Source organism: Hemitrygon akajei, chromosome 22 (genome assembly GCF_048418815.1).
Source record: "Hemitrygon akajei chromosome 22, sHemAka1.3, whole genome shotgun sequence".
Taxonomy (NCBI): Eukaryota; Metazoa; Chordata; class Chondrichthyes; order Myliobatiformes; family Dasyatidae; genus Hemitrygon; species Hemitrygon akajei.
The window spans coordinates 59,814,183-59,839,584 of NC_133145.1; the positions used below are offsets into that span (position 1 = coordinate 59,814,183).

Below are 25,402 nucleotides of genomic sequence, written 5' to 3' on the forward strand. Positions count from 1 at the left end.
GGGTAATAAATCCTTCATGTTTTTGCTTTATGACTTCACAGGCTGAAGTAATTGATAGCAGGCAACACATCTGAATATTTTAGTAGCAGTTGATATGACTGTTTCTTGCTGTCTTGAATAACAATTGATTGCACCAGCAGGTGGCACAGCTGCATTGTGAAACTGATGATACGATCGGTGTACGCCACAGCCTTGCACCTTTATTACTGTGGGGCATTAAAGCACTGTGTGAATTGACAATAAGTAAGCAATAAACCAGGTTCTGAAGTCAATGTCTGAATGTAAGTAAAAAGCCACTAGTTTCTGTGCTGTAGTTTTGGTTGTGATATTGATGGATTCCCTGTATTTCTATCAATGCTCATTCTTTTCCCAAAGCAACATACTTGCTAAGTTTGTACAAATTTGTGCAGACCTTTGGGCAGTTTTTGTGTGTTAGACCAGGTCCATCGAGTTAAGTGGTCTAAATTACTTTCATCAAGGTCCTTTTATACCCAATAATGAGAGGATCTTTTTATCTGGTGTTGGGTTGAAGAGAAGGTGATTGAAATCTGCAGCTACTAGACAATGGTGAATTTATTTAAAATGATTCTGTACCACACTGTTGATATGTCTGTTCATTGGGAGGACACACTGCAAGATGGGATATATAGTTTCTTTGTGTTTTAAACCAATATTAATATTTACAGCATCAAAAATTCGCATTATAAATAGGTAAAGGAACGTAATACTATATACTTAATGTGAGTATTGGGAGACAAACCAGCTGCACTGACATTTAATATTCTAAGCTCATATGTAATACTTTTAAAAAATTTTAAGGGATATGAACATCGCTGGTCAAGCCAGCATTTATTGGCTTGCTAGGCCATGTGAATGGGTAGTTGAGAGTGAATTGCATCTGAAACTTAGATTTATCTTTTTTGCAATGGGACTTTTTGTATTAATGGGACTTTGTTGCACTTTGTGCCTAAGAGATGATTTCTGAATATGCACAAAATGCGGTCACTTATTCACTAATGATCCACCCACTTGTGGTTTTTTGTGTCTGTACTTTGGACTTGTGGTGGCGTGAAATATGAAAAACCAACTGTTAATGTTCAAATGTAGCCAGTAAAACTCAGAGAAAGTATATGTGTGTATTTGCATATCCTGGAAATTCCAAAGCTTGGTTAATTTGTTTTAGAATGAATTGATTAATATTGGACTTTGAATAGTCTGTAAACTTGGATGAGTGAAGCATACTTTGCAACACACAAAATGCTGGTGGAATGCAGCAGGCCAGGCAGCATCTATAGGAAGAAGTACAGTCGACGTTTCGGGCCGAGACCCTGAGACGTCAACTGTACTTCCTATAGATGCTGCCTGGCCTGCTGCGTTCCACCAGCATTTTGTGTGTGTTGCTTGAATTTCCAGCATCTGCATATTTCCTCGTGAAAACATACTTTATCCTGCTCTTCTATTTAAAAAAGAGATGACTGATCTGTTTGTATCAACAACTCTGCATTCATCTCTACTTGCAATAACATATCAAGAAATTATCTCCCTCTATCTTAAAGATAGTCACAGGTTCTGCTTTCCCTCTTTTTTGAGTAAAAGACGTCTGAAGACTGCACTCTCTGAGAAACATTTCTGTTTCATCTCTGCTTCAGATGGGGAAGCAAAGTAATTCCCTGTTAAAGTTCTGAGTAATTATAATGCAGTTGCCATTTGTTAAACAATTTCATACTTCTAATTTATCATTCCATGTGCCAGTTTCTCTTTCTATCCAACTCAGCTCTATCTACCCAATTTCATCTGCTGCTCTTGATTTTTTTTCTCATTCTGCTCATCAGTTTAATATTGGTATGGCTTGATGATTCTGTGCTGCTTTGCTACACCCACGTGACCAATTAACCCACTAATCCAGTATATCCCTGGAATGTGGGAGGAAACTGGAGCACCCAGAGGAAAACCATGCGGTCATGGGAAGAATATACAAGCTCTTTACAGATAGTGGCGGGAATTGCACCTGGGTCGCTGGTGCTGTTATAGTGCTGCACTACCGTGCTGCCACATTACCTGATCTATTTTATTGCCCAATACTATATATAATCGCATCGCTCCCTTGACAGATACGGTTTTATTTTACTTCATTTATGAAATGCTGGCAGTTCTTTATCGTTCTAAAGTCACAATGAGCAATTGCCTTGATCCATTGCACTGCACTTGTTGAAGGCATTACCATAGTGCTATTAGGAAGCAAGTTCCAGAATTGTTGGAGGTTTGATAGGGAGCTTGCAGAATGTTCAAGTTTAATTGTCATTCAATGATACGTGAATGACTATCAATACAGCCAAATGAAAGTGTTACTTGAGGGCCACGATGCAAAACACAGTACCAACAGTCATTCTTAGCACCTATAAGACAGCAGTAAAATACTTTGTCGTCCTTATGTATGACGTAGGTGGTCATGGTCTTTCCATGACCATGATTGTTCTTGGTAAATTTTTCTGCAGAAGTGGTTTGTCATTGTCACCTTCTGGGCAGTGTCTTTACAAAGATGGGTGACCCCAGCCATTATCAATATTCTTTGGAGATTGTCTGCCTGGTGTCAGTGGTTACATAACCAGGATTTGTGATATGCACCAGCTGTTCATATGACCTTCAACCACCTGCTCCCATGGCTTCACGTGACCCAGATGGAGGGTAAATCAGGTGCTACACCTTGCCCAGGGGCGACCTGCAGTCTAGTGGAGGGAAGGAGTGTCTTACAGCTTCTTTGGTAGAGACATGTTTCCATCCCACTACCCAAGTAAAATACAGTCACACACAAGTACCTGAATCCATGAATGCTGCAGCAGTCTGCAGTCAAACAGAATACATCCTGTCTTCTGCTGAATGAACATTGGAGGGCAGTACCATCTCCAGCATGAATGCTGCACCACACCACCTCCAGCGCTCCAGTTAGGTACAGTGACTCTGCATCTCTCACGGGTGGTTGTAAATAGGCAACGCTGAGGTTTGAGGCCTCACTATGACGGAGGCTATGTATCTCCTCCACTGTTTGCCAATAAAACAGTGAATTGGACTCGTAGCATTCCACATTATCAAGGTCCACCAGGGTCTTGCAAGCACAAGAAAAGCAACTGAGACAACCACTCGTTGTTAGACTGTGCACCGACGTCTCTGTGACGCAGGCAACAGCGAGATCTGTACCAAGCCCAGCTCCTTCAGTTTCTCTGCCAATGAGCAACTTGCTGATGGGGTAGACCTGCAGTGCTTTAAGTTCTTAATGTCCACCAGGGTATTGTGATTATAACAAATGCATTTTAGAAGACAACACCTTTGGTTGGCCCCGTCAAAGCCTCTGTATCCCACAATGTTGGTGTACTTTGTCCCCTTTCCTTGCTTGAAAGTAGAGGTTGTGGGTTTGGGACATGTTATAGTGGACCTTGTACTGTGTATACACTGTGACCACTAGTGGATGGAATGAATAGTTATTGTCGAAGAAATGACATCAGTTTGTTGTATTGCTTTGTCCTGCCTCAGGTTGAGCTACTTAATATTATCGAAGAATAACATTGGAACCAAAGTAAAAACATCAATAAGTATGAATAAATAGGTAGTTAAAAGTTCCCAATTCATCATCAGCACCAGTCTATGTGCCATCAAGGCCATATGTACAACAATGTGCTGGAAAAAAGCCAGCAATATCATGAAGGCTCCCACCCACCTTGCTTTATGGACTATTTGTCCCACATCCATCAGCAAAGAGACTACATAGCACCCAGGCCAGGGGAACTACACTCATTAAAAGTTACTTCCACCTCACATTCAGGCTGATCAACCTGTTGACACCCTGCATCCTACACTACTATTACATACACATCACTTTACGTACATATAATTGTGTTTTATAGGATTGCTTTTATATTTCTATTTATTATGTTTATTTTTATTGTTAATTATGTTCTTTATGCTTATTGTATTTTGGTATGCTGAATTGGATACAGAGTAACAAACATTTTGTTCTCCTTTACAACTTGTGTACTAAAGAATGATAAGAAACAATATTGATCTTGAATCTAAAGCTATAAAAGTGGGCATTTTGTCTTGGTGTAGGAAATAATTTAAATAGGTTTAGAAACTGGATTGAGTTTTAAAGAGAAATGCTGTACAGGTACTAAAAATTCCCAGTCACGAGTGGGTAATACTACCTAGATTAATGAGTTGCTTCATCTCTCTCAACAGACGTTCTTTTCATTTTACCTTTCACAGCGCATCTGCAGTGTAAACCCACCAATGTAATCGTAATATCTTCAAATTCTGAGCATACCAATTCTATGTAAAGCTTTTGTTTTTTTTGTGTTGTTCTGTACTGCATGCTTCCCTGACCTTTCAATATTAGTTTGTAATCTTTTGACTACATTCAAAGCAAATGCTGAATCTGGAAGAAACCTAGCTAGTTTACAGTCAAGACTGAATCTTGAAAGATTCTCTTGGTGCCAATAGATTAGTTTCACTCATTTAGAGTAAACGTGTTAATTTCTTCCAGGTTTTTTCACCTGAGAATTGCCTTTCTGTCAGTTTAAGCAATTTAGTTTGTATTTTATGGTGAATGCAGATTCTACAGATGCTGGAAATTTAGAGCAGCACACAGGTAATGCTGGAGGAATTCAGCAAGTCAGGCAACGTCTATTGAAATGAACAAACAGTAGATGTTTTGGGGTGAGCTTCTTCAACAGGAATGAAAGGAAGGGTGAAGAAGTCAGAATAAGGTGGTGGGAGTAGGGTAAGGAGGACGAGTGAGAAGGTGATAGCTGAAGCCAGGTTGGTGGGAATGGAGATAAAATAAAAAGCTGAGAGGTGATAAGTGGAAGAGACCTTCAACCTGAGAGTAGCTTCATTGTGAAAGAAGAGAAGGCCACAGATTGACATTCGGAATGGGAATAGGAATTGAAATGGTAAGCTACCAGGAATTAAGCTTTTTTTGAAGATGGAACTGAAGTATACAGCAAAGTGGTCCCCTAATCTACGTCAGTTCTCATCAGTGTAGAGGAGGCTGCACTAGGAGCACCAGATGCTGCAGAAGACCCCAACAGATCCGCAGGCGAAGTGTTGTCTCACCTGGAAGGACTGTTTGGGGACCTGAATGGAGGTGAGGGAGGAGGTTAAATGGGCAGGTGTAGCACTTCTGCCACTTGCAAGGATTAGAGCCAGGAAGGAGATTAGTGGGGAGGGACAAATGGACAGGGAATCACAGATCCCTGTGGATAGGTAAAGATGTGTTTGGTGATAGGGTCCTGTTGAAGATGGAAGAAGTTGCGGAGATTGATGTGTTGGATGCAGAGGCTTGTGGTGTGATAGGTGAGGACAAAAGAAACTATATCACTGTTAAGGTGGTGGGAAGATGGGGTGAGTGCAGATGACTGGGAAGTGGAGGAAATGTGTGTAAGGGCAGCATCAATGGTGGAGGAAGTGAAACCCCATCCTTTAAGAAGGAGGACATCTCTGATGTTCTGGAAAAGAAAACCTCATCCTGGGAACGGATGCGGCGGAGATGATGGAACTGAGAAAAGGAAGTGGCATTTTTGCAGGAAATAGGGTAGGAAGAGGTATAGCCAAGATAGCCGTGAGAATCGGCGGGTTTATAGAAGGTCTTGGTGATAGTTTGTCTGCAATGATGGAGGCAGAGATCGAGAAAGGAGAGAGAGGTGTTCGAAATGGACAAGGTGAATTTCAGGGCAGAGTGGAAGTTGGAGGCAAACTTGATTAAATTGGCAAGCTCAACATGGGTGCGTGAGGCATCACCAATGCAGTCGTCAATGTCGTGAAGAAAGAAAAGGTGGTGCTATTGAATGCATACAACAGCTCACTGTAGTTAAGAAATTTGACTAAAAACATCACTAAAAACTCATTTTTTGAGGTAAATTGTGTTAAATTATCATCACAAATAGCAAGAGGGTAAGGGATGGCAAGGCGAGTTCAGGAAATGAGCCAAGATGGTGTGTTGTAGAATTGATGCAAATGGAGTGAGCCAGTTAGAGAGGAGAGGTTGAGGCAGAGGAGATTCAATGCTGTAACAGCTGGCCTGGGTGCGAGGTTGGATTGCTCTGGGTGCTGAGCTGATTTGAAGAGTTTGAGAGTAGCTTCGAGCTGGGTGGCAAAATCTGGGCCCAGAATGATTTGCTGAGTGGCATGGTCTAGGCCTCAGGTCCTTCTCATTAGCCAGGTCCTAGTGATCCGCTGTTTGGACAGTTTAAATGCTGGCCCAAATCGGAGGCAAGAGCAAACTTTGCTCATCTTTGTGATGGTCACCCCTCTCTCCATGGCTATGAAGACTGCCCTGGTTGTTGTGCTCCATGCCCGCTAATATGATGAACTGTGGCTTTGGGCCTACTCTGGGCTGCTCTGGGTTTCGGATCTGAGGATGCAATTATGTTCGAAAAGTTGTTCGTTTCAATTGTTTGCGTGATTTGTGTTTTCCCCCCTTTCTCTTACACATCAGGTGTTGGTTTTTTTTTTGATATTTTTTTCACTGGCTTCTTCTTGCTTTGTGGCTGCCTGTAAGCAAACAAATTTCAAGGTTGTATAATTTATACATTCTTTGATAATAAATGTACTTTGAATATTTGAAAGAGATGGGGGAGCTTTACCAGGGACAACTTGAAACATGCGCTGTTCCAAGTAGCCAATGAAAAGTTCCATGTGGGTGCCCATGGCTACCCCTTGATTTTGGAGAAAGTGGGAGGGACCGAAGGAGAAATTTTTGAGGGTGAAGACCAGTTCCACCGGATGGAGGAGGGTGGTAGTGAAGGGGAACTGGTCGTCTTAATGCGGATTTATATATTTTATGGTACTTTTATTTCTTTGATTCTGTTGTCTTACAGCTGGACAGTATGATTTTCCATCTCTATTTTTAAAATCTTTATACACATTGCCCTTGTTGCTAGCTTCTCCACCTACTGTATTTTCAGTGTCTTGTTATATATTATTAATATCCTGTCTATTGTTAAATCCATTTATCGTTAGCTATGTCATCCTAAGGGATTAGGTTCCATCTTCCCCATTTTTGTCCATCTCTAATAAAAGTCTTTCTGTCACACCCTTTAATTGTACATTGGGACCCTGAATTTCCAGATCCTTCCCATTTTTAGTATAAAGTTTAACATCTTATATTTTCATTCTAACTTCTTCCCTCCAAACATACAGACATGCACATATACTTAAACTTCCAAACATTGATTTTACAAGAAATATTAAAAACTAGGAGCACTAGTCCATCTAGTTTTTCAGAGCCTGTGCTGTCATTCATAATTTCATTACTAATCTTCTACCTCAGCCATCATGTTCTTACCTTTTTTCCATTGCCTTTCATTCCATTAATTTTCAGAAGCCTGCTGATCTGCGCTGTGAATGAAGTCAATGACTAAGTTTCTACAGCTCTCTAGGGCAGAACATTCTAAATGAAGAAATTTCTCCTCATTTCAGTTATAAATGGCATACTGCTTATTTTAAGGCTGACTCCCTTAGGCAGTGAAAATATGCTGTTGGCATTTACCTTGATGAAACCTCAGGGTTTTGTGCATTTTATTGTGGCTGAGTCTCATTTTTCTAAACTCTGGAGAACAGAGGTGTACATACTTGCTGTTTTCTCATGTGACAGACCTGCCATTGTAGGGGCATTTGCTCGTTATTTGCCATGTTGTATAACATGGGCGATGGATGGTCCTTCCATGACCATCTATTCTACAGAAGTGGTTTGCCATTGCCTTCCTCTTGGCAGTGTCTTTACAAGACGGGTGACCCCAGCCATTATCAATACTCTTCAGAGGTTATCTGCTTGGTGTCAGTCATTGCCTAACCAGGACTTGTGATATGCACCAGCTTCTCAAGCAACCATTCACCACCTGCTTCCATGGACTCACATGACCATGGTAGGGGAATAAGTAGGTGCTATACCTTTCCTGAGGGTGACCTGCAGGCTAGTGGAGGGAAGGAGCACCTTACACCTCCTTTGCTAGAGATATAGCTCTACCAGGGACAGACTGGTGAATCTTTGCTCATATCTCTTTATAACAACCTGCCCTTTTTTAGGTAAGAAATCAAAAATTGTAGAACTTCAAGTGTGCTGTCACCAAGATTATTTAAAACTGCTGTGAGGTATCTTTACTCTTGTTCTCAAATCCTTTTGTAATAAAGCCCAACATGCTGTTTGCCTTTCAAAATGCCTGGTGCACTTGTGCGTTCATTTTCAGTGAATTATATATGAGGAGCACTCTTTCATTTTCCAAAATCTTATTCTTTCCAAAGTATTCTTTAGCCGAATGCGTGAGAGGCAGTGTGGAATGCAGAACATATTTTTGCCCACAGAGAAGAGAGTCCATCTGCAAACTATCCAACTCGATTTAGCTCCTTCATTCCTTCGCAGATTTCTCTTTATGGGATTAGCTTTATTTAATTCTCACACGTGTACATGGAAACGTACAGTGAAATAGTTTGTTTTGCATCAAATCAAGTTAGTGAGGATTGTGCTATCATTGCATATTCGGCACCAGCAGAGCATGCCCACGATTCACTAACCCTAACTGTATGTTTTTGGAATGTGAGAGGAAACTGATGCACCTGGAGGAAACCCCTGCGGTTGCAGAGACAACGTGCAAACTCCTTCAAGACAGCAGCAGGAATGGAACCCCAATCTTAAATCTGGCATTGTAACAAAATGTGCCAGTCGCTTTACTACTGTGCTGCCCCACCCTACACCAAGCTGGTAACACCAGTGCTTGTGGTTCAGAATTATCCCTGAATGGAATACCTTGTTTTCCCATTTCTAACAAAATTGCTAATTGCTGTTTTTGTAAGCCATCTCTTTCTTATTTGCTGTGTATTTGAGGCTGCGTTCAGAATCTTTGCTTTCCCTGTAGGAATTTATTGCTTCAAACTTGAAATTCCTGTGTCAGGCTGCCCATTTTCCATGTCGGTCTCTCTCTATAGTTGCTAACTTCTGTCATTACTATTGACTAACTTGCTAATACTTAGCCTAAAAATGTTTAATATATTTTTACCTGATTTGTTTCTTGTCTTGATTTCAATTTCTTTGATCTTGAGCTAGAGCAATTTTGTTCGTAAGTGCTTCCCACCAATGTTTTTGATTACGTGGTGATGCCATATGGCATTCTTGACCTTGGAATTGATGGGCATCACTATGATGGTGGTGGAGTGCAGATAGCATAATGTTGGTAAAGGAAGCAAAATAAATTGAGATGTTTTTTAGTAATTATCCCTTGACAACAACAAGCACTTCAGCAAATTGTCAGTTGAAAATATCTATTGCATCAGTTTCCTTAAAAATAAAATTATCAACATTAGCAAAGAGAAATGAAAAGTTGTTCAGTAAGCACCGATGGTGGGAGAAACAATTTCACTTTTCATGTTGAGGCATATTCATATTAGTAGATGATCATGGACCCAGAACATTCATTGTTTTTCTGTCAACACAGATGCTACCCGACCTGTTATTTCAGATTTGTAGTGTCTGCAATAATCTATTATGTGTTTCGTTTATGGGATGATTGTTTCTGAGCCATAGATCTGTGTATGGTATTGTATAACTACTTGGAAAAATGCTTTACATTTTAATAAAGGATCTCTGTTTACTTTGCAGGTTCAACATTAAAGTAAATTTATATCTGGTGGCAAATTTCATGCTTACTGGTGTTTCAGGCGGTGCTAAGTATGCTCAGAATGGACAGTTATTTGCTCGCTTCAAACTCACAGAGACTCTTTCAGAAGAAACTTTGGCCGGACGATTAGTAATGACCAAAGTCAATTCTGTCTTGCTGTTGCCAATAACTAAAGAGCGGTCCATGCAAGTCCAGGGAACCAAAGAAAAGGTTTATGAAGCCATGATTGAAGAAAAAACGAAGGAATGCATTTACTTGAGACTGACCAAGGAATGTTGCGAGGAACTTAAGCTCAGAGCAGATCGAGAGATACAGGTAAATTGTGTTTTTTCTTCACTCAAGATTGTTTTTATAAATTTTAAATGTAAAGCAACTTGTGAAATGGTTGCTGTATTGTGAGAAATATAGAAAATTTGGTGGAGGAGTAGGCAATTTCCGCATTGGTTACACGGAAGAGATTCTGCAGGTGCTGGAAATCCAGAGCAACACGTACAAAATGCTGGAGTAACTCAGCAGGTCAGGCATCATCTACAGTATGGAAGTTGATGAACAGTCAACATTTCAGACTGAGACCTTTCATCAGGATTGATGAAGTGTCTCGGCCAAAACAGCGACTGTTTATTCATTTCCACAGATGCTGCCTGGCCTGCTGAGTTCCTCCAGCATTTTGTATGAATTTCTGCATCGAGCCTGTTCCATCATTCAAAATAATCATAGCTAACTATCTCAATACTATATTCCAGTTCCTTCACCATTCTGCCCAGAAATATATCAGTCATAAATACATTTGCTAGTTTAGACTCTGCAGCCTACTGTGAATAACAAATTCCACCAGTTTCCCCCACCCCCTGGAGTAAAAAAAATTATCCTCATCCATGCTCGACATATCTTACCTATTACCTGAGATTCTGACATCTGTTTCTATGCATTTCTGCCAGGGGAACTATTTGCATTCAATTTGTCAAGCTCAAATAAAATTCAATAAGCTTTGTATGGTTCTCTTCTCGTTCTTCTAAACCTAATGTATACAAACCTCCATGATCTAATCCAGGGGTTTCCAACCTTTTTTATGCCACAGTCCCCTACCATTAACCAACGGCTCTGTGGTCTCCTGGTTGGGAACCCCTGACTGTGTCTGTATGGCAGTCCTGCCTTTCCAAGAATCACTTGAGTGTATGTTCATGGTTTTCTGTTGCTGAACACTTCAACATTCAGACATGTTCTCCTGTACACCACTGTTGTAATGTGTGGTTATTTGAGTTACTGTCACCTAGAACCAGTCTGGCCATTCTCCTCTGACCTCCCTCATTAATAAGGTGTTTTCGACCACTGAATTACCACTCACCTGGATGTTTTTTTATTTTTTGCTCCATTCTCAGTAAACTTTAGAGACTGTAGTGTGTGAAAATCCCAGGAAAATCAGCAGTTTCTAAGATACACAAACCACTCCATCTGGCACTAGCAATCATTCCATCATCAAAGTCACTTACACCTCATTTATTCCCCTTTCTGATGTTTGATCTGAACAATTGAACTGCTTGACCATGTTGGCATGCTTTTATGCATTGAGTTGCTGCCTCATGATTGGCAAATTAGATATTTGTATTACAGAGCTGATGTGCAGATGTATTTAATAAAGTTGCCAGAGTGGCTGACAGCCAAACATTGGCTCATCCACTAGTTACCCTGGAAATAAACATGTACATTTCTTCCTCTACCTATATCAAGTCAAATCAGGTGTAACTAGGAAGAAGAGGCTGTTACTTGGGTAAGTGACGGTGTTCTGCAATGACTGTAGCATCCCTAGTGCCCTCCTGCTGAGGGTAACCTTCTAACAGATGAAATTATGATATGAGTTAATCATTTGTTTTTAAAATTCTGTATTACTGGTGCTCAATTCAAACCATTGCTTAGGCTTTTAGTTATTTAACTTTAAAAATGAATGTTATTTTCTTAATGTTCAACCTGTCATGTCTCAGTGCAGAACCACAGATTTCCCCAAACTCTTTGTTGTAGTAACACACACAAATGCTGGAGGAACTCAGCAGGTCAAGCAGCATCTATGGAAATGAATAAAGTTGAAAAAAGGAGGATCCTGTCCATAGATGCCCCCTAAGCTGCTGAGTTCCTCCAGCATTTTGTGTGGGTTACTCTGGATTTCCAGCATCTGCAGAACCTCTTGTTATTTATTTTATTTAGAGAGACAGTGTGGTACAGGCCCTTCTAGCCCTTCAAGCTGCACCATCAACAATCCACTGTGTTGTGTTTATTCTTTGTGGTAGTGTCTTCGCACTTACTGCTGTTCACCTTGTGTTTGACTTTGACTGTGATGTGTATTTGCTTAGTTCAAATAGGATTGGAACTAGTGGGAATGGAAGAGTTACTTATACCTGCAGTATGTGAAGAAAAAGCACTGTTGCATGACTATCTTAAGTTCCTCTCAAAAATGCCTGTGTATATATGTAACCGGAGCTGGGTGTTCCTTAGTGAAAAGTTGGCTCATTGATGCCTCACATGTCTGCTTTAGCTGACACCCCAGGCAAAGGAGCAAGGGAATTCCCTTGGTCTGCACCTTTCAACCCACCAGTCTCTTCATACAATTCAACATCTTCTGCCATCTCCACCACTTCTGACGTGATCCTACCACCAGTCACATCTTCACCTCTGCTCTCCTTCATGATTTCCCCAGGAACCACTCTTCTCATTACTCCCTTGATCACTCATCCCTCCCAAGTTCTGGCAGTTTGCCTTGCAATTTTAGGCTGGGTAGCACCTGTCCCTTCACCTTCTCCCTCATCACTACCGAAGGGCGTAAGCGGTTCTTCCAAGTGAGCCAGAGATTCACCTGTTCTTTGCTAACCTGGTCTTTGTATTTAGAGCTCATAGTACAGCATCCTCAAAACTGAGTACTTATGGCTTTTTCTTTTTAATTTTAACACAACATCATTTGTAATATTTTGCCTTTGTGCACAGCACCAGTTTAGGTGCTTCTGGATTAGTGAAATGAAAACTATCTTCTTTTGTCACTCATGTTTGAATGTTGGGCAACGAAGAGTTAACTCAAGCAGTTGGCTTCTGACTCTCACCATTCAGATGCACCCTTCAATGAAGGGAATTTGGACTTGTTTCTGGAAGGTAGCTGTGGAGTCACACCACATCCAGTTTCATCTTCCCATGAAAGAAATGTGTGAAAATATGGATTGTAAATCAAGTCGTAACCTTAGTGTTTGGCAGTCAGTGCTATAGACAGGAAGCTGTAGGGTTGTGTGTGCAAGTGAAAACACCTGTATCGTGGGATGGGATGGGATGTGGGGGGAGGAGGGGGAGAGCAAATATGAAATGTAAGTCAAACATTACCTATACAGATTGTATGTAGGAATAGAGAGCCCGTTCTCTGACATTCTTAATTGTAGCTGTGATGGGTAGATTTTACCTGAACAAATATGGAAGAATAGGAAAAAAGGAAGATTTGGATAGTTTGCTATTTTGCTAAATTTTACAAGCTAAATACAAATTAAAGGTTTGCATTGGTCTTGGAAAGGAAGGTAACTTTCTTTTATAGGGCCCTTTCATGCAACAGGAAGAAGTAACTTTTAAGTGAACTTTTGTCAGAGTACACTGGCTTAGACAGCTATTTCTAGAGCATCTGTCAGTGATGCAGCTATCACTGAAGTGTGATATTCCATCCATGTGAACATGATTCAAAAATGTGGCATAAATTTGAACTGGATTTAATAAATATGTTTGCTCAGTGATATATTGAATTCAGTCAAGATTTTAGATAATTATGTAATTAATTATTGCCTTAATTTTGTTCAGAAATCTATTTCTGTTTGCCAGCATGAGGTTGTTTTGGAAAGTCACTTCGTTTGTTCTTTTTTGGGTTCCAATTTCTCTAGCTAATGGGTAGCTGTTTGGAGAGGAAATGTCAGCCAATTCATAGCTACTCTTTTCATCTTACGTACTATTGAACCCATTCGATGCTGACGGGGGTACTTCAGATTCAGATTTATTTATCTCATGTACATCAAAACATACAGTGGAATGTATTGTCGGCATTAGCAACCAACACAACCGAGAAGGTGCTGAGGGCAGTCTGGAAGACTCGCCACACATTCTGGCACTAAAGTAGTGTGCCCACAATACTCAGCAAAACAAGACAGAATTCAACAAAACAACACGTACAAAAGCTGGATGAACTCAGCAAGTCGGGCAGCATCTGTTGAAATGAGCAGTCAATGGATGCTGCCCGACCTGCTGAGTTCATCCAGCTTTTGTACATGTTAATTTGACCAGCATCTGCGGTGTACTTTGTGTAAACAACAAAACAACAACAGCAAAACGAGCCCTGTTCCTCCCAACCACCCACCCACATGCAGTTCTCTAAACTCCAGTGGACGAATAGAACATCAAAAATCTGTTTTTATAAATTTGAATGTTTTAGAAGTGAAATGCATACAAATCTATTTGAAGTCTTTAGTTTTATCTTTGTGAAGACCACAATTGTACTTTACAGTACACAGATGTATATTGTTCTATTGAACATATTTTTTAACCACTGACAACTGGTTATTAATCCGTAGGTTGAACTTCAGTTTCAACTCAATCGCTTGCCCCTCTGTGAAATGCATTATGCCCTGGACAGAATCAAGGACAACAGTATTCTCTTTCCAGATGTCTGCATGTTTCCCACAATTCCCTGGAGTCCCATCAGGTATGGTGTGCCAACTTGCTGACAGTTGAGAATGTGGCATTAATATTACATCAGTCATGCCGCTCACCACAGATGGCTTTATTGAAGCTGGCATCTAGATCTGGGCAAATTTCATAGTCCTCCTTCAGCTGTGTTTTCAAAAACAGAAGGTTGGATTGACCATTCTGTCTGAGAGAGAAAAGCAGGTTTGAAAATTTGCATTCATCTATATTCATGCGCATAAAATTCAGTAAAAGGTAGTTAACCTGTTGATTGGGAGTAATAATTCATGAGATTAACAGCATGGAACTGATTTTCATAGCTTTTGAAATTAGAAACTTTTTTTATGACAAGGCTTTGGTTGATAGTGTGTTCATAAGGAAAATGTGAAATATTCATGTAAATCTTAAATCCACCAGTGTTTTTTCTTTACAAATGTGTCAACATATTGTGTATAAGTTCTCCTTGCAAATGGTTACACAAAGCAGGATTTTGTGTACTGCTTCCCTTGATGTCTTCTGTTTCAACTCCAGATATAATGATAAACATTTTATTAAAGACCTGCCTGCTTTCTGTATTTACAGTGCTGGAGGAGTAGCAGACTTGCTAATTATACAGTGTTAATAGAATAATTGCACTTGGCAACTGGATAAAATTGTGGATATTTGGATCAATGGGAAGTGTTTAATCAGTCCTTTTTAAATGGAGAAGTTCTAAATGGTTGATGTGGCATTCCTTGCCCATGTGTTAATGCTTCTGCTTTATGTCCCGATTACTATAAAATATTGGAAACATTTACAAAGATTCTGAGTTCACTTTTGCTCTGTTTCTTGTGAATCCATATCTTGCAACATGCCTAATGGAGCATTTGTAAATCAATGAAAAAAGATTAGTCAATATTCCATGCTTCTGATTTTCACAGTTAACCATAGTATTTACTTTTTGGGTTTTTTTTTCCAGATGGGCAATATCTCTACAACGTCATTTGGATGTTGTAAATTTTAGGTATAATATCTTTTATTGAAAAAATCTATATCCTAACATTTTGTCATCAAGAGTGTCACGAGTTGCAAATAGTTGTTTTGTTTTATCCTACTGGAGTAGACAATGGGACGAACAGTTGGATCCCCGGCTGAATACTAAGCAGAAGGAGGCTATTTTGGCAATCACAACTCCACTTTCCATCTACCTTCCACCTGTTCTCATCATTGGACCCTACGGAACTGGGAAAACATTCACGTTAGCACAGGCAGTCAAGCACATACTGAAACAACAGGACACAAGGTTAGTTTTCTTGTGCGATTGTTTAAACTTTATATTCCTTCTTGAAATACTTGATGAATAACAACAATGGCTGGGTTCACCCATATGAAGTTTGAATGCTATATTAGTGACTGAAGGAATTTCACAAAGAATTAACTGAACTGTATAGGCTAAGCAGTTCCTAAATTTGATCCTTGCTCTGTGCTAGTCATAACTGAGGTAGTGGGAGTAATAGCAGAAAGATGAGAAAATCAGCAGATGCTGGAAATCCAAGAGCACACACAAAATGCTGGAGGAACTCAGCAGGCCAGGCAGAATCAATGAAGAAGTCAACATGAAAGTAGGGCAGTTATCAGAAATTCGAGAAATCGATGTTTATGTGATCAGGTTGGAGGGTACCCAGATGGAATACAAGGTGTTGCTCCTCCAACCTGAGTGTGGGCTCTTCTTGGCAGTAGTGGAGACCATGGACTGACATATGGGAACGAGAAGTAAAATTAAAAAGAGTGGCCTCTGGGAGATCCCACTTTTTCTGGCAGACTGTTCAGTGAAGCAGTCTCCCAATCTATGCTGGGTCTCACCGATATACAGGAGGCCACACTGAGAGCACCGGATATAGAAGATGACCCCAACAGACTCACAGGTGAAGTGTCCGCTCATCTGGAAAGACTGGGGCCCTGAAAGATAGTGAAGAAGGAGGTGTTGGGCAGGTCTGGCACTTGTTTCACCTGCAAAACAGTGGGGAGGGGCAAGTGGAAAAGGGAGTCATGGAGGGTGTGATCCCTGCAGAAAGTGGAGTGGAGGGAAAGATGTGCTTGGTGATGGGCTCTTGCTAGATATGGGGGTTTTGGAGAATGAGGACAAGAGGAACCCTATCCCTGGTGGGATGGCAGGAGGGGTGGGGTAAGGACAGACGTGCGAAATGGAAGAGGTGCGGGTGAGGGCAGCATTGATAGTGGAGGACGGAAAGCCCCTTTCTTTGAAGAAGGGGGGCATTCCAGATTCCATTTGGAATGAAAAGCCTCATACTGAGAGCAGATGCGGCAGAGATAGATTTTTTTTTAACAAGGAAGGAAGAGATATAGTCCCGGTAGCTGTGAGAATCAGTGAGTTTTAAAGATATCAGTAGATCTACTGTCTCCAGTGATAGAGAAAGAGAGATAGAGAAAGGGGAGGGAGGTGTTAGAAATGGACTTGGTAAATTTAAGGGCAGCATGGAAGTTGGAGGCAAAGTTGATGAGCTTAGTGCAGGAAGCCACCTCAATACAGTCGTCGATACTGGTTTTGGTTTGGAACATAAACTGCTCTACATAGTCAACAAAAAGGCAGGCATAGCTGGGACTCGTGCAGGTGTCTATGGCTAAAATGTTGGTGTGAAGGAAGTGGGAGAAGCCAAAGGAAAATTTATTGAACGTGAGGACCAGTTCCACCAGATGGAGGAGAGGGGGGGTGGTAGAGGGATCAGGTTGGGCTCTTTCACCTATCAACTTCCCAGCTCTTTACTTCAGCCCTCCCCCTCTTCCAGTTTCACCCATCACCTACCACCTTGCACTTCTTCCTCCCTCCCCAGGTCTTCATTTTCCCCCGGTTCTGATGAAGGGTCTTGGGCCGAAATATTGACTGTTTACTCTTTTCCAAAGATACTGCCTGGCCTTTTGAGTTCCTAAACATTTTGTGTGCATTGCAGTGGAGTAATGTTGGTCTTGGAGATGGAGAGAGAACGCTTGACCACCACTTAAGGATAAATTTTATTCTTCACATACACTCAGTGGCCACTTTATTAGGCACACCTGTGCATTTGCGCGTGACTGCAAATATCTAATCAGTCAATCATGTGTCAGCAACTCAGTGTGTAAAAGCATGCTGATATGCTCAAGAGGTTCAGATATCAAATATCAAAATATCAAAATAGGGAATATATGTGATTTATGTGACTTGGACCGTGGAATAATTGGTGCCAGAGAGGGAGGTTTGAGCATCTCAGAAACTGCTGATCTCCTGGAATTTTCATTCACAACAGTCTCTAGAGTACACAGAGAATGGTGCGAGGGAAAAAAACATTCAGTAAACGGTAGTTCTGTGGGCAAAGTCAGCTTGTTAGTGAGAGAGGTCAGAGGAGAATGTCCAAGCTGATGCAAGTTGACAGTAAATTAAATAACCATGCATTATACCAGTGGTGTGCAGAAGAGCATCTCTGAACATACAACACATCGAACCTTAAAGTGGATGGGCTACAGCAGCAGAAGACCATATCAGGTTCCACTTCAGTCCCCAATAAAGTGGCCACTGAGTGTATATTTGCATTGTTAGGAATTTGCTATTGTTTATTGGCACTGCATGCAACAAAAATTACAACATTCAACAATTATACAGAATAAACAATTCTATAGAAACAAGTTAGAAGTGTGTGTGTGCGCGCCCTTAACTCCTGGTGGAGTCGTCGGGGTGCCGTCATGACAAGCTGTGTTCAGTGATCTTTTTGGTGATTGCTCATCGTACGGCATGTCTTGGGCATATGAAACCTGGAGGAGCCCATCCCTCTCCAGGTTTTTTTTAGGAGGTCGAGTTGCTAGCTCGACACTCAACCCAGGCACGGATGGAGAGCGTGCAAGGGAGCCGGCTGGATTCAAACTCGGCACCTCTCACCCTGAAGTCCAGAGCTGATGCCAGTACGCCACCAGATGGCTTAAGTTAGAAGTATAGATAATGAATAAAATGTTTATTAATACATAAATGCTAGCATGTACTTACAATGTTAACAGCATTATAAAAAGTGTAATAAAAGTGACATCTCAAAATACCTCAATATTCTGGCAATTGTTTCATAATCTCTCTTTCCATTGCCAACATATTCCTTCATCTTAGAATCATATCCAGAAAGAGGTGTGCATTGAAGTTTGAATTGTCTTCAAGAACATTGAAGTTCAATGTTCCTCATTTCTGTGCATTCTGCTTTCTGCCTCATATATTCTGTGTTGCTCCAATTCAGAAACCACACTTATCCTCAGGTTGGTTATCTCCAGGCTGTTTAAACCCAGAACTTGAGGCTTCGTTTCACCCTGACCAATATTCAAACCCTTTGCCTACTTTTTCTTTTTTAACTGAATTGCTGGCATGTGAAATTGTATCTGTAAAGCATAATGGCAAGCTACTCATCAAGGTGGCAGTGGAAACTGCTTATGAAGGCAAACCTATAGCAGTTAATGGAAATTGTTGAATAAGTAGTATTGAATTTGATCAATCTGGCTGGCATTGGAATTCAAAAATAAAATAACTGACTAAACTTTTTTTTTTCTCCAAATGCCAATGTGAATTTCATCTTAAATTTGCCAATGTTACTCAATACAATCACCTCCTTTGAGCAGTCTATTAATAAATATTTACCTTTTCTATGACAGGGGTTCCTAACCTGGGGTCCACATACCCCTTGTTGAATGGTATTGGTCCATTGTATATAAAAAAGGATATGAGCTGTTGCATATCTTAGTTCGTCCACATTCCCTCATGATTGGCTTGGAGGCTCGAGTTATAGAGAGTGGTTGGCCAGGCTACTCCTTGGAACATTGTAGAATGAAGTTGAGAAGCAGGACCTCAAAGCTAGTAATCTTGGGATTACTGCCAAGGGATTACTGACAGTGAGTCTAGGAATAGAGTGAAGTGGAGGATAACTGCATGGCTGAGGGTTTGGGGCAGGGATTCAGATTTCTGGATCATTCTGACCTCTTTTGGGGCAGGCATGACATGTACAAAAAGGACGGGCGCACTTGAATCCAAGGAAGACCAATATCCTGGCAGGGAGGTTTGCTGAAGCTTTTGGGGAGAATTTAAACTAGAATTGCTGGGGGGTGGGAACTGAATGGAAGAGATAGAGGAAGGGGCTGTTGGCTCACAAATAGAGAAAGCTTGGTGACAGTGTGAGAGGGAGGATAGACAGGTGAAAAAGAAGGGATGTCCTCAGACCGATGGTTTGAGATGTGTGTATTTTAATGCAAGAACCATCATGACCAAAGCGAATGAGCTTAGAGTGTGGATCAGTACTTGGAGCTAGGATGTTGTGGCCATTATAGAGATTGGATGGATCAGGGGCAGGAATGGTTACTTAGAGTGCCAGACTATAGGTGTTTCAGAAGGGTCAGGGAGGGAGGCAAAAAAGGTGGGGGCTTGGCACCGTTGATCAGAGATCGTGTCACGGCTGCAGAAAAGGAAGAAGTCATGGAAGGATTGTCTACAGAGTCTCCGTGGGCAGAAGTTAGAAACAGGAAGGGGTCAATAATTCTACTGGGTGTTTTTTGTAGACCACCCAATAGTAACAGGGACATCGAGGAGCAGATAGGGAGACAGATTCTGGAAAGACGTAATAATAACAGGGTTGTTGTGGTGGGAGATTTTAATTTCTTAAATATTGCTTGGCATCTCCTTAGAGCAAGCGGTTTAGATGGGGTAGAGTTTGTAAGGTGTATTCAGGAAGGTTTATGACGCAATATGTAGATAAGCCTACAAGAGGAGAGGCAGTACTTGATCTGGTGTTGGGAAATGAACCTGGTCAGGTGTCAGGTCTCTCAGTGGGAGAGCATTTTGGAGATAGTGATCATAGTTCTGTCTCCTTTTCCATAGCATTGGAGAGGGATAGGAACAGACAAGTTAGGAATGCGTTTAATTGGAGTAAGGGGAAATATGAAGCTATCAGGCAGGAACTTGGAAGCATAAATTAGGAACAGATGTTCTCAGGGAAATGTACGGCAGAAATGTGGCAAATGTTCAGGGGATATTTGCGTGGCATGTTCCAATGAAACAGGGAAAGGATGGTAGAGTATAGGAATCGTGGTGTTCAAAGGCTGTTGTAAATCTAGTCAAGAAGAAAAGAAAAGCTTACGAAAGGTTAAAAAAAACTAGGTAATGATAGAGATCTAGAACATCATAAGGCTAGCAGGAAGGAGCTTAAGAATGAAATTAGGAGAGCCACAAGGGGCCATGAGAAGGCCTCGGCGAGCAGGATTAAGGAAAACCCCATATTCTACAAATATGTGAAGAGCAAGAGGATGAGATGCAAGAGAATAGGTTCAATCAAGTGTGACAGTCGAAAAGTGTGTATAGAACAAGAGGAGATAGCAGAGGTACTTAATACTTTGAATATTTTGCTGCAGTACTTACTACGGAAAAGGATCTTGGTGATTGTAGGGATGACTTGCAGCGGATTGAAAAACTTGAGAATATAGACATTAAGAAAGAGGATGTATTGGAACTTTTGGAAAGCATCAAGTTGGATAAGTCGCTGGGACCAGATGAGATGTACTCCAGGCTACTGTGGGAGGCGTGGGAGGAGATTGCTGAGTCTCTGGCAATGATCTTTGCATCATCAGTGGGAACAGGAGAGGTTTTGGAGGATTGGATGGTTGCAGATGTTGTTCCCTTATTCAAGAAAGGGAGTAGAGATAGCCAAGGAAATTATAGACCAGTGAGTCTTTCTTCAGTGTTGGTAAGTTAATGGAAAAGATCCTGAGAGGCAGGTTTTATGAACATTTGGAGAGGCATAATATGTTTAGGAATAGTCAGCGTGGCTTTGTCAAAGGCAGGTTGTGCCTTATGAGCCTGATTGAATTTTTTGAGGATGTGACTAAACATGTTGACAAAGGAAGAGCAGTAGATGTAGTGTATATGGATTTCAGTAAGGCATTTGATAAGGTACCCTGTGCAAGACTTATTGAGAAAGTAAGGAGGCACAGGATCCAAAGGGACCTTGCTTTGTGGATCCAGAATTGGTTTGCTCACAGAAGGCAAAGAGTGGTTGTAAATGGATCATATTCTGCATGGAAGTCGGTGACCAGGTGTGTGCCTCAGGGATCTGTTCTGGGACCTCTTCCCTTCATGATTTTTATTTTTACCTGGATGAGGAACTGGAGGGATTGGTTTGTAAATTTGCTGATGACACAAAAGTTGGGGTGTTGTTGATAGTGTGGAGGGCTGTCAGAGGTTACATTGGGACATCGGTAGGATGCAAAACTGGGCTGAGAAGTGGCAGATGAAGTTCAACACATAGTGTGAGGTGGTTCATTTTGGTAGGTCAAATATGATGGCAGAATATAGTATTAATGGTAAGACTTGTGGCAGTGTGGAGGATCAGAGGGATCTTGGGTTTCGAGTCCATGGGACACTCAGAGCTGCTGCACAGGTTGACTGTGTGGTTAAGAAGGCATATGGTGCATTGGCCTTCATCACCGTGGGATTGAGTTAATGTTAAAGAGATGAGATTGAGTTAAAGAGTTGAGATTGAGTTTAGAAGCCGAGAGGTAATGTTACAGCTATATAGGACCCTGGTCAGGGCCCACTTGGAGAACTGTGCTCAATTCTGGTCACCTCAGTACAGGAAGGATATGGAAGCTATAGAAAGGGTGCAGAGGAAATTTACAAGGATGTTGCCTGGTTTGGGAAACATGCCTTATGACAATAGGTTGAGTGAACTCTGCCTTTTCTCCTTGGAGTGGCGGAGGATGAGAGGTGACCTGATCGAGGCATTGATAGAGACAAGATGATGAGAGGCATTGATCGTGTGTATAGTCAGAGGCTCTTTCTCAGGGCTGAAGTGGCTATCACGAGAGGGTACAGTTTTAAGGTGCTTGGAAGTAGATACAGAGGAGATGTCGGGGGGAAGTTTTTTATGCAGAGTAGTGAGTGCGTGGAATGGGCTGCCAGCAACGGTGTATGGAGGTGGATACAATAGGGTCTTTTAAGAAGCTCCTGGATAGGTACTGTTACGTATTCAGGCAACAATGAAGAGATGAGTTAGGCAAGGGTTTTTATAACAAATAACACGTTTATTAAACACTGAAAACAAACCCCCCCAAAAGTAAACAAACACTAACGTAACCGGAAAACAGCTGCTGTGTGGCAGCTTAACAGTTCTTAAAGCGATGTTGCAAAAACAGTTCTTTAAAGCGATATTGCCAAAAGTTCAAAATGCTCACAGTCCTTTCAAAAGGAGAGACTTTTTAAGGCGATTTAAATTCTCTTCCGCGTCGTTTTCCTTCAGTTTCCAAAGTCGAACTCTTCCCACGAAGAATTTTATGAAACGTAACGGCTTAAAGGCACTGACCTTTCCTTTATCACACTGTCCTCAATCTTCTGCTATCCCGCAGAGATTAACACGAGAACAGTCAACGAATTCCTTTCGAATAAGGATCAAATAAGGTCGAACCCGTTTCACCGTCGAAATTCGATTCTCCTCGATCTTTAACTCCCGAACTCCAATCTTCACTCTCCACTAGCAGTATAGTAAAGAAACTGCTGGCAATGACCTTTTAAACTTTAGGCTTTAGATAAAACTTCATCTTTCAACTAAACTGCGTCATAGCATTAAATCACGCAGTGGCATGAAGTCAACATGGCAAATCCAGCCACGAACTGCCCCACCCCACAGGGTGGGGTCTTCCTTTTATACCCTGTAAAAAAAAACCTGTCACATGATCTCTACTGGCGGGAAAATGACATCACTCCACCATCACAAGACCATTACCTCAAGTCCAGTATAGCTTCAACCCCAGTCACGTGACAAGTGACAAGTCACTGTTACGTGTCACGAGTACGTAACAGTACATGGAGCTTGTAAAAATAGAGGGCTATGGGTAACCTTAGGTAATTTCCAAGTAAGTACATGTTTGGCACAGCATTGCTGGCTGAAGGGCCTGTATTGTGCTGCAGGTTTTTTATGTTTCTAATGAGGGGTGATCTTTCAGAAGTGTTTAAATGTGTGAGAGGCTGAGGTAAGGTGGATGTAATAGTCTTTTCCCCAGCAAAAGAGAGTTCAAAGCCAGGGGCAGAGGTTTAGGGTGAGAGTGGAAAGATTTAAGAAAGTCTTGAGGGGCAACTTTTTAACCCACATGCTTGTCAGTAAATGGAATGAGATGCCAGAGGACGTATTTGAGCCAAGTTCAATCGTCTCATTTAAGAAGCACTTGGATAGGTACAGTATGTTGTGGGTTGGGGTTTGGAGGGATATGCGGTGTATATAGGAAATTATTTGGGCTGGAGGGCCTTTTCTTGTGCTGTACTTGGGATTTGCTAGTGGGCATCATGGTCAGCATGAATTCCTTGGGACAAAGGGCTTTTATCTGTGCTGTATTACTCTTTGACTCCTTGCTATTTTGTGATCCGTGATGAAAGGTTTCTCATGTTTCACCTTTGACAATATGTGCATTAATCTTCAATATCTTTTCAGCAAAAATGAAGCAGAACTGTTATGTCTCTTATCTCCTAATCTGCTTCACAAAAAATGTTGTTTTTTGGCAGATGATGCTGGAGCAGTTGAATGAATTATTTGGGATCTGTATGCTACTTGCATTATTTGTTCCCGGTTCCTTCAAGCTCCAGTTTAAAGATTTAAGTGTCTTCTCAGTTGCCGTTCCTTCCTCCATTTCAAACGGTTGCTTGTCAGAGATTTGTAAAGATGTTCCGATCTTTTCAAGGAGATTAAAAGACTGGCAGCTTATTCTATATACTGACTGTTCTCTCGGTAAAAATTTTGCCCCTCAGATTCTTGTTAGATCCCTCATTAGCCCCAACTCACAAGCTTTTCCCTATCATCTTAAACCTGTGTCTTCTAGCTCTTGATTCCCAACCCTGGTAAAAAGATTGTGCCTGTTCACCCTGTTTATGTCCCTCACACTTTTATACACCGCATTATGATCACCTCTCATTCTCATTGAGAATTCCCAACCTGCTTAACCTTTCCTTGCAACTCAGAGCCTTGAGTCCTGGCAACATCTTTGTAAATTTCCTCTGCACTCTTCCAGCTTAATGGCTTCTTTCCTTTAGCAGGGTGACCAAAACTGAACAGAATATTCTTTTTATAGCTGCATCAATGTCTAATACAACTGCAACATAACATCCCAACTTCTCTACTCAGTGCCCTGACTGATGAAGGTCAGCAATCCAAAAGCCACCTTCACCATCCTGTCAAGCTGTGATGCCACTTTCAAGAGACAGTACACTTGTATTTTAGGTCTGTCTGTACAAAAACAGTGTTTGAACAGTAAACTGTCAAGGGTTTTGCATGGTTTCTCCATTATTTCAGTTTCTCCCTTGCCATCTCAAAACTTGGTCATCTATCTATAAGGCCATCTCCCATTAAACCAACGGGCGAGTTTCAGTTATTGGTGTGCTGTTTACAATAGACTGGCTTTGGATGCACATTTCAGGCAGTGAATATTACATTGCGGTCATAACATAGGAGTTAATTGGTTGTCTTGTACACAAGATGGGGCACCAGAAACATGGCAACACTTGCGGTTTGCCCCTTCCACTTGCACCTCCTTTGGTAGAGACGAGTCTCCACCCCACCACCAAGTGTGTGCACATACTGATATGTAATCCTTTCTCATGCTTGTCCATGAACTCAAATACTATTTTTGTTACCATTTAATATTTGAAACAAGATTAGCTAAACATCTTCAGTTTTTTTATATAACACTGAGTTTAGAAAAGAATAATTGAATCATTGGGCACAGGAAGAGGTATTTCACCCCATCAAATCCATGCTGACTCTTTGCAGTGTAATATTTCAAGACTCCCAGAAAGTTAATGTACAGTTTGAGTCTGTAGTAAAGAAGGCATTTGCAATGTTGGCATTCATTTCAAGGGAAATAGAATATAAAAACAAAGAGATAATGATGTGGCTTTATATGACACTAGTCAGGCCGCATTTGGAGTACTGTCAACAGTTTATCTCAGAAAGGAGAGAGTTCAAGGAAGTTTACGAGGTTGATTCCCACTAGAACTTAGAAGAATATCG

General features: G+C 41.2%; 1 protein-coding gene across 5 annotated transcripts in view; it reads left to right on the top strand.

Annotated features, from left to right (window-relative positions):
• Window positions 1–25,402, top strand: part of helz (helicase with zinc finger) — a 302,830-nt gene that overhangs the window by 107,566 nt on the left and 169,862 nt on the right. For 2 of the 5 annotated variants that reach the window (XM_073026388.1, XM_073026392.1), the window contains 4 exons: window positions 9,644–9,977; window positions 14,246–14,376; window positions 15,316–15,360; window positions 15,457–15,639. In XM_073026388.1, coding sequence (XP_072882489.1) covers window positions 9,644–9,977; window positions 14,246–14,376; window positions 15,316–15,360; window positions 15,457–15,639 — 693 coding nt within the window. The remainder of the gene's footprint in view (window positions 1–9,643; window positions 9,978–14,245; window positions 14,377–15,315; window positions 15,361–15,456; window positions 15,640–25,402) is intronic. The other 3 variants (XM_073026389.1, XM_073026390.1, XM_073026391.1) reach the window with 3 other exon arrangements.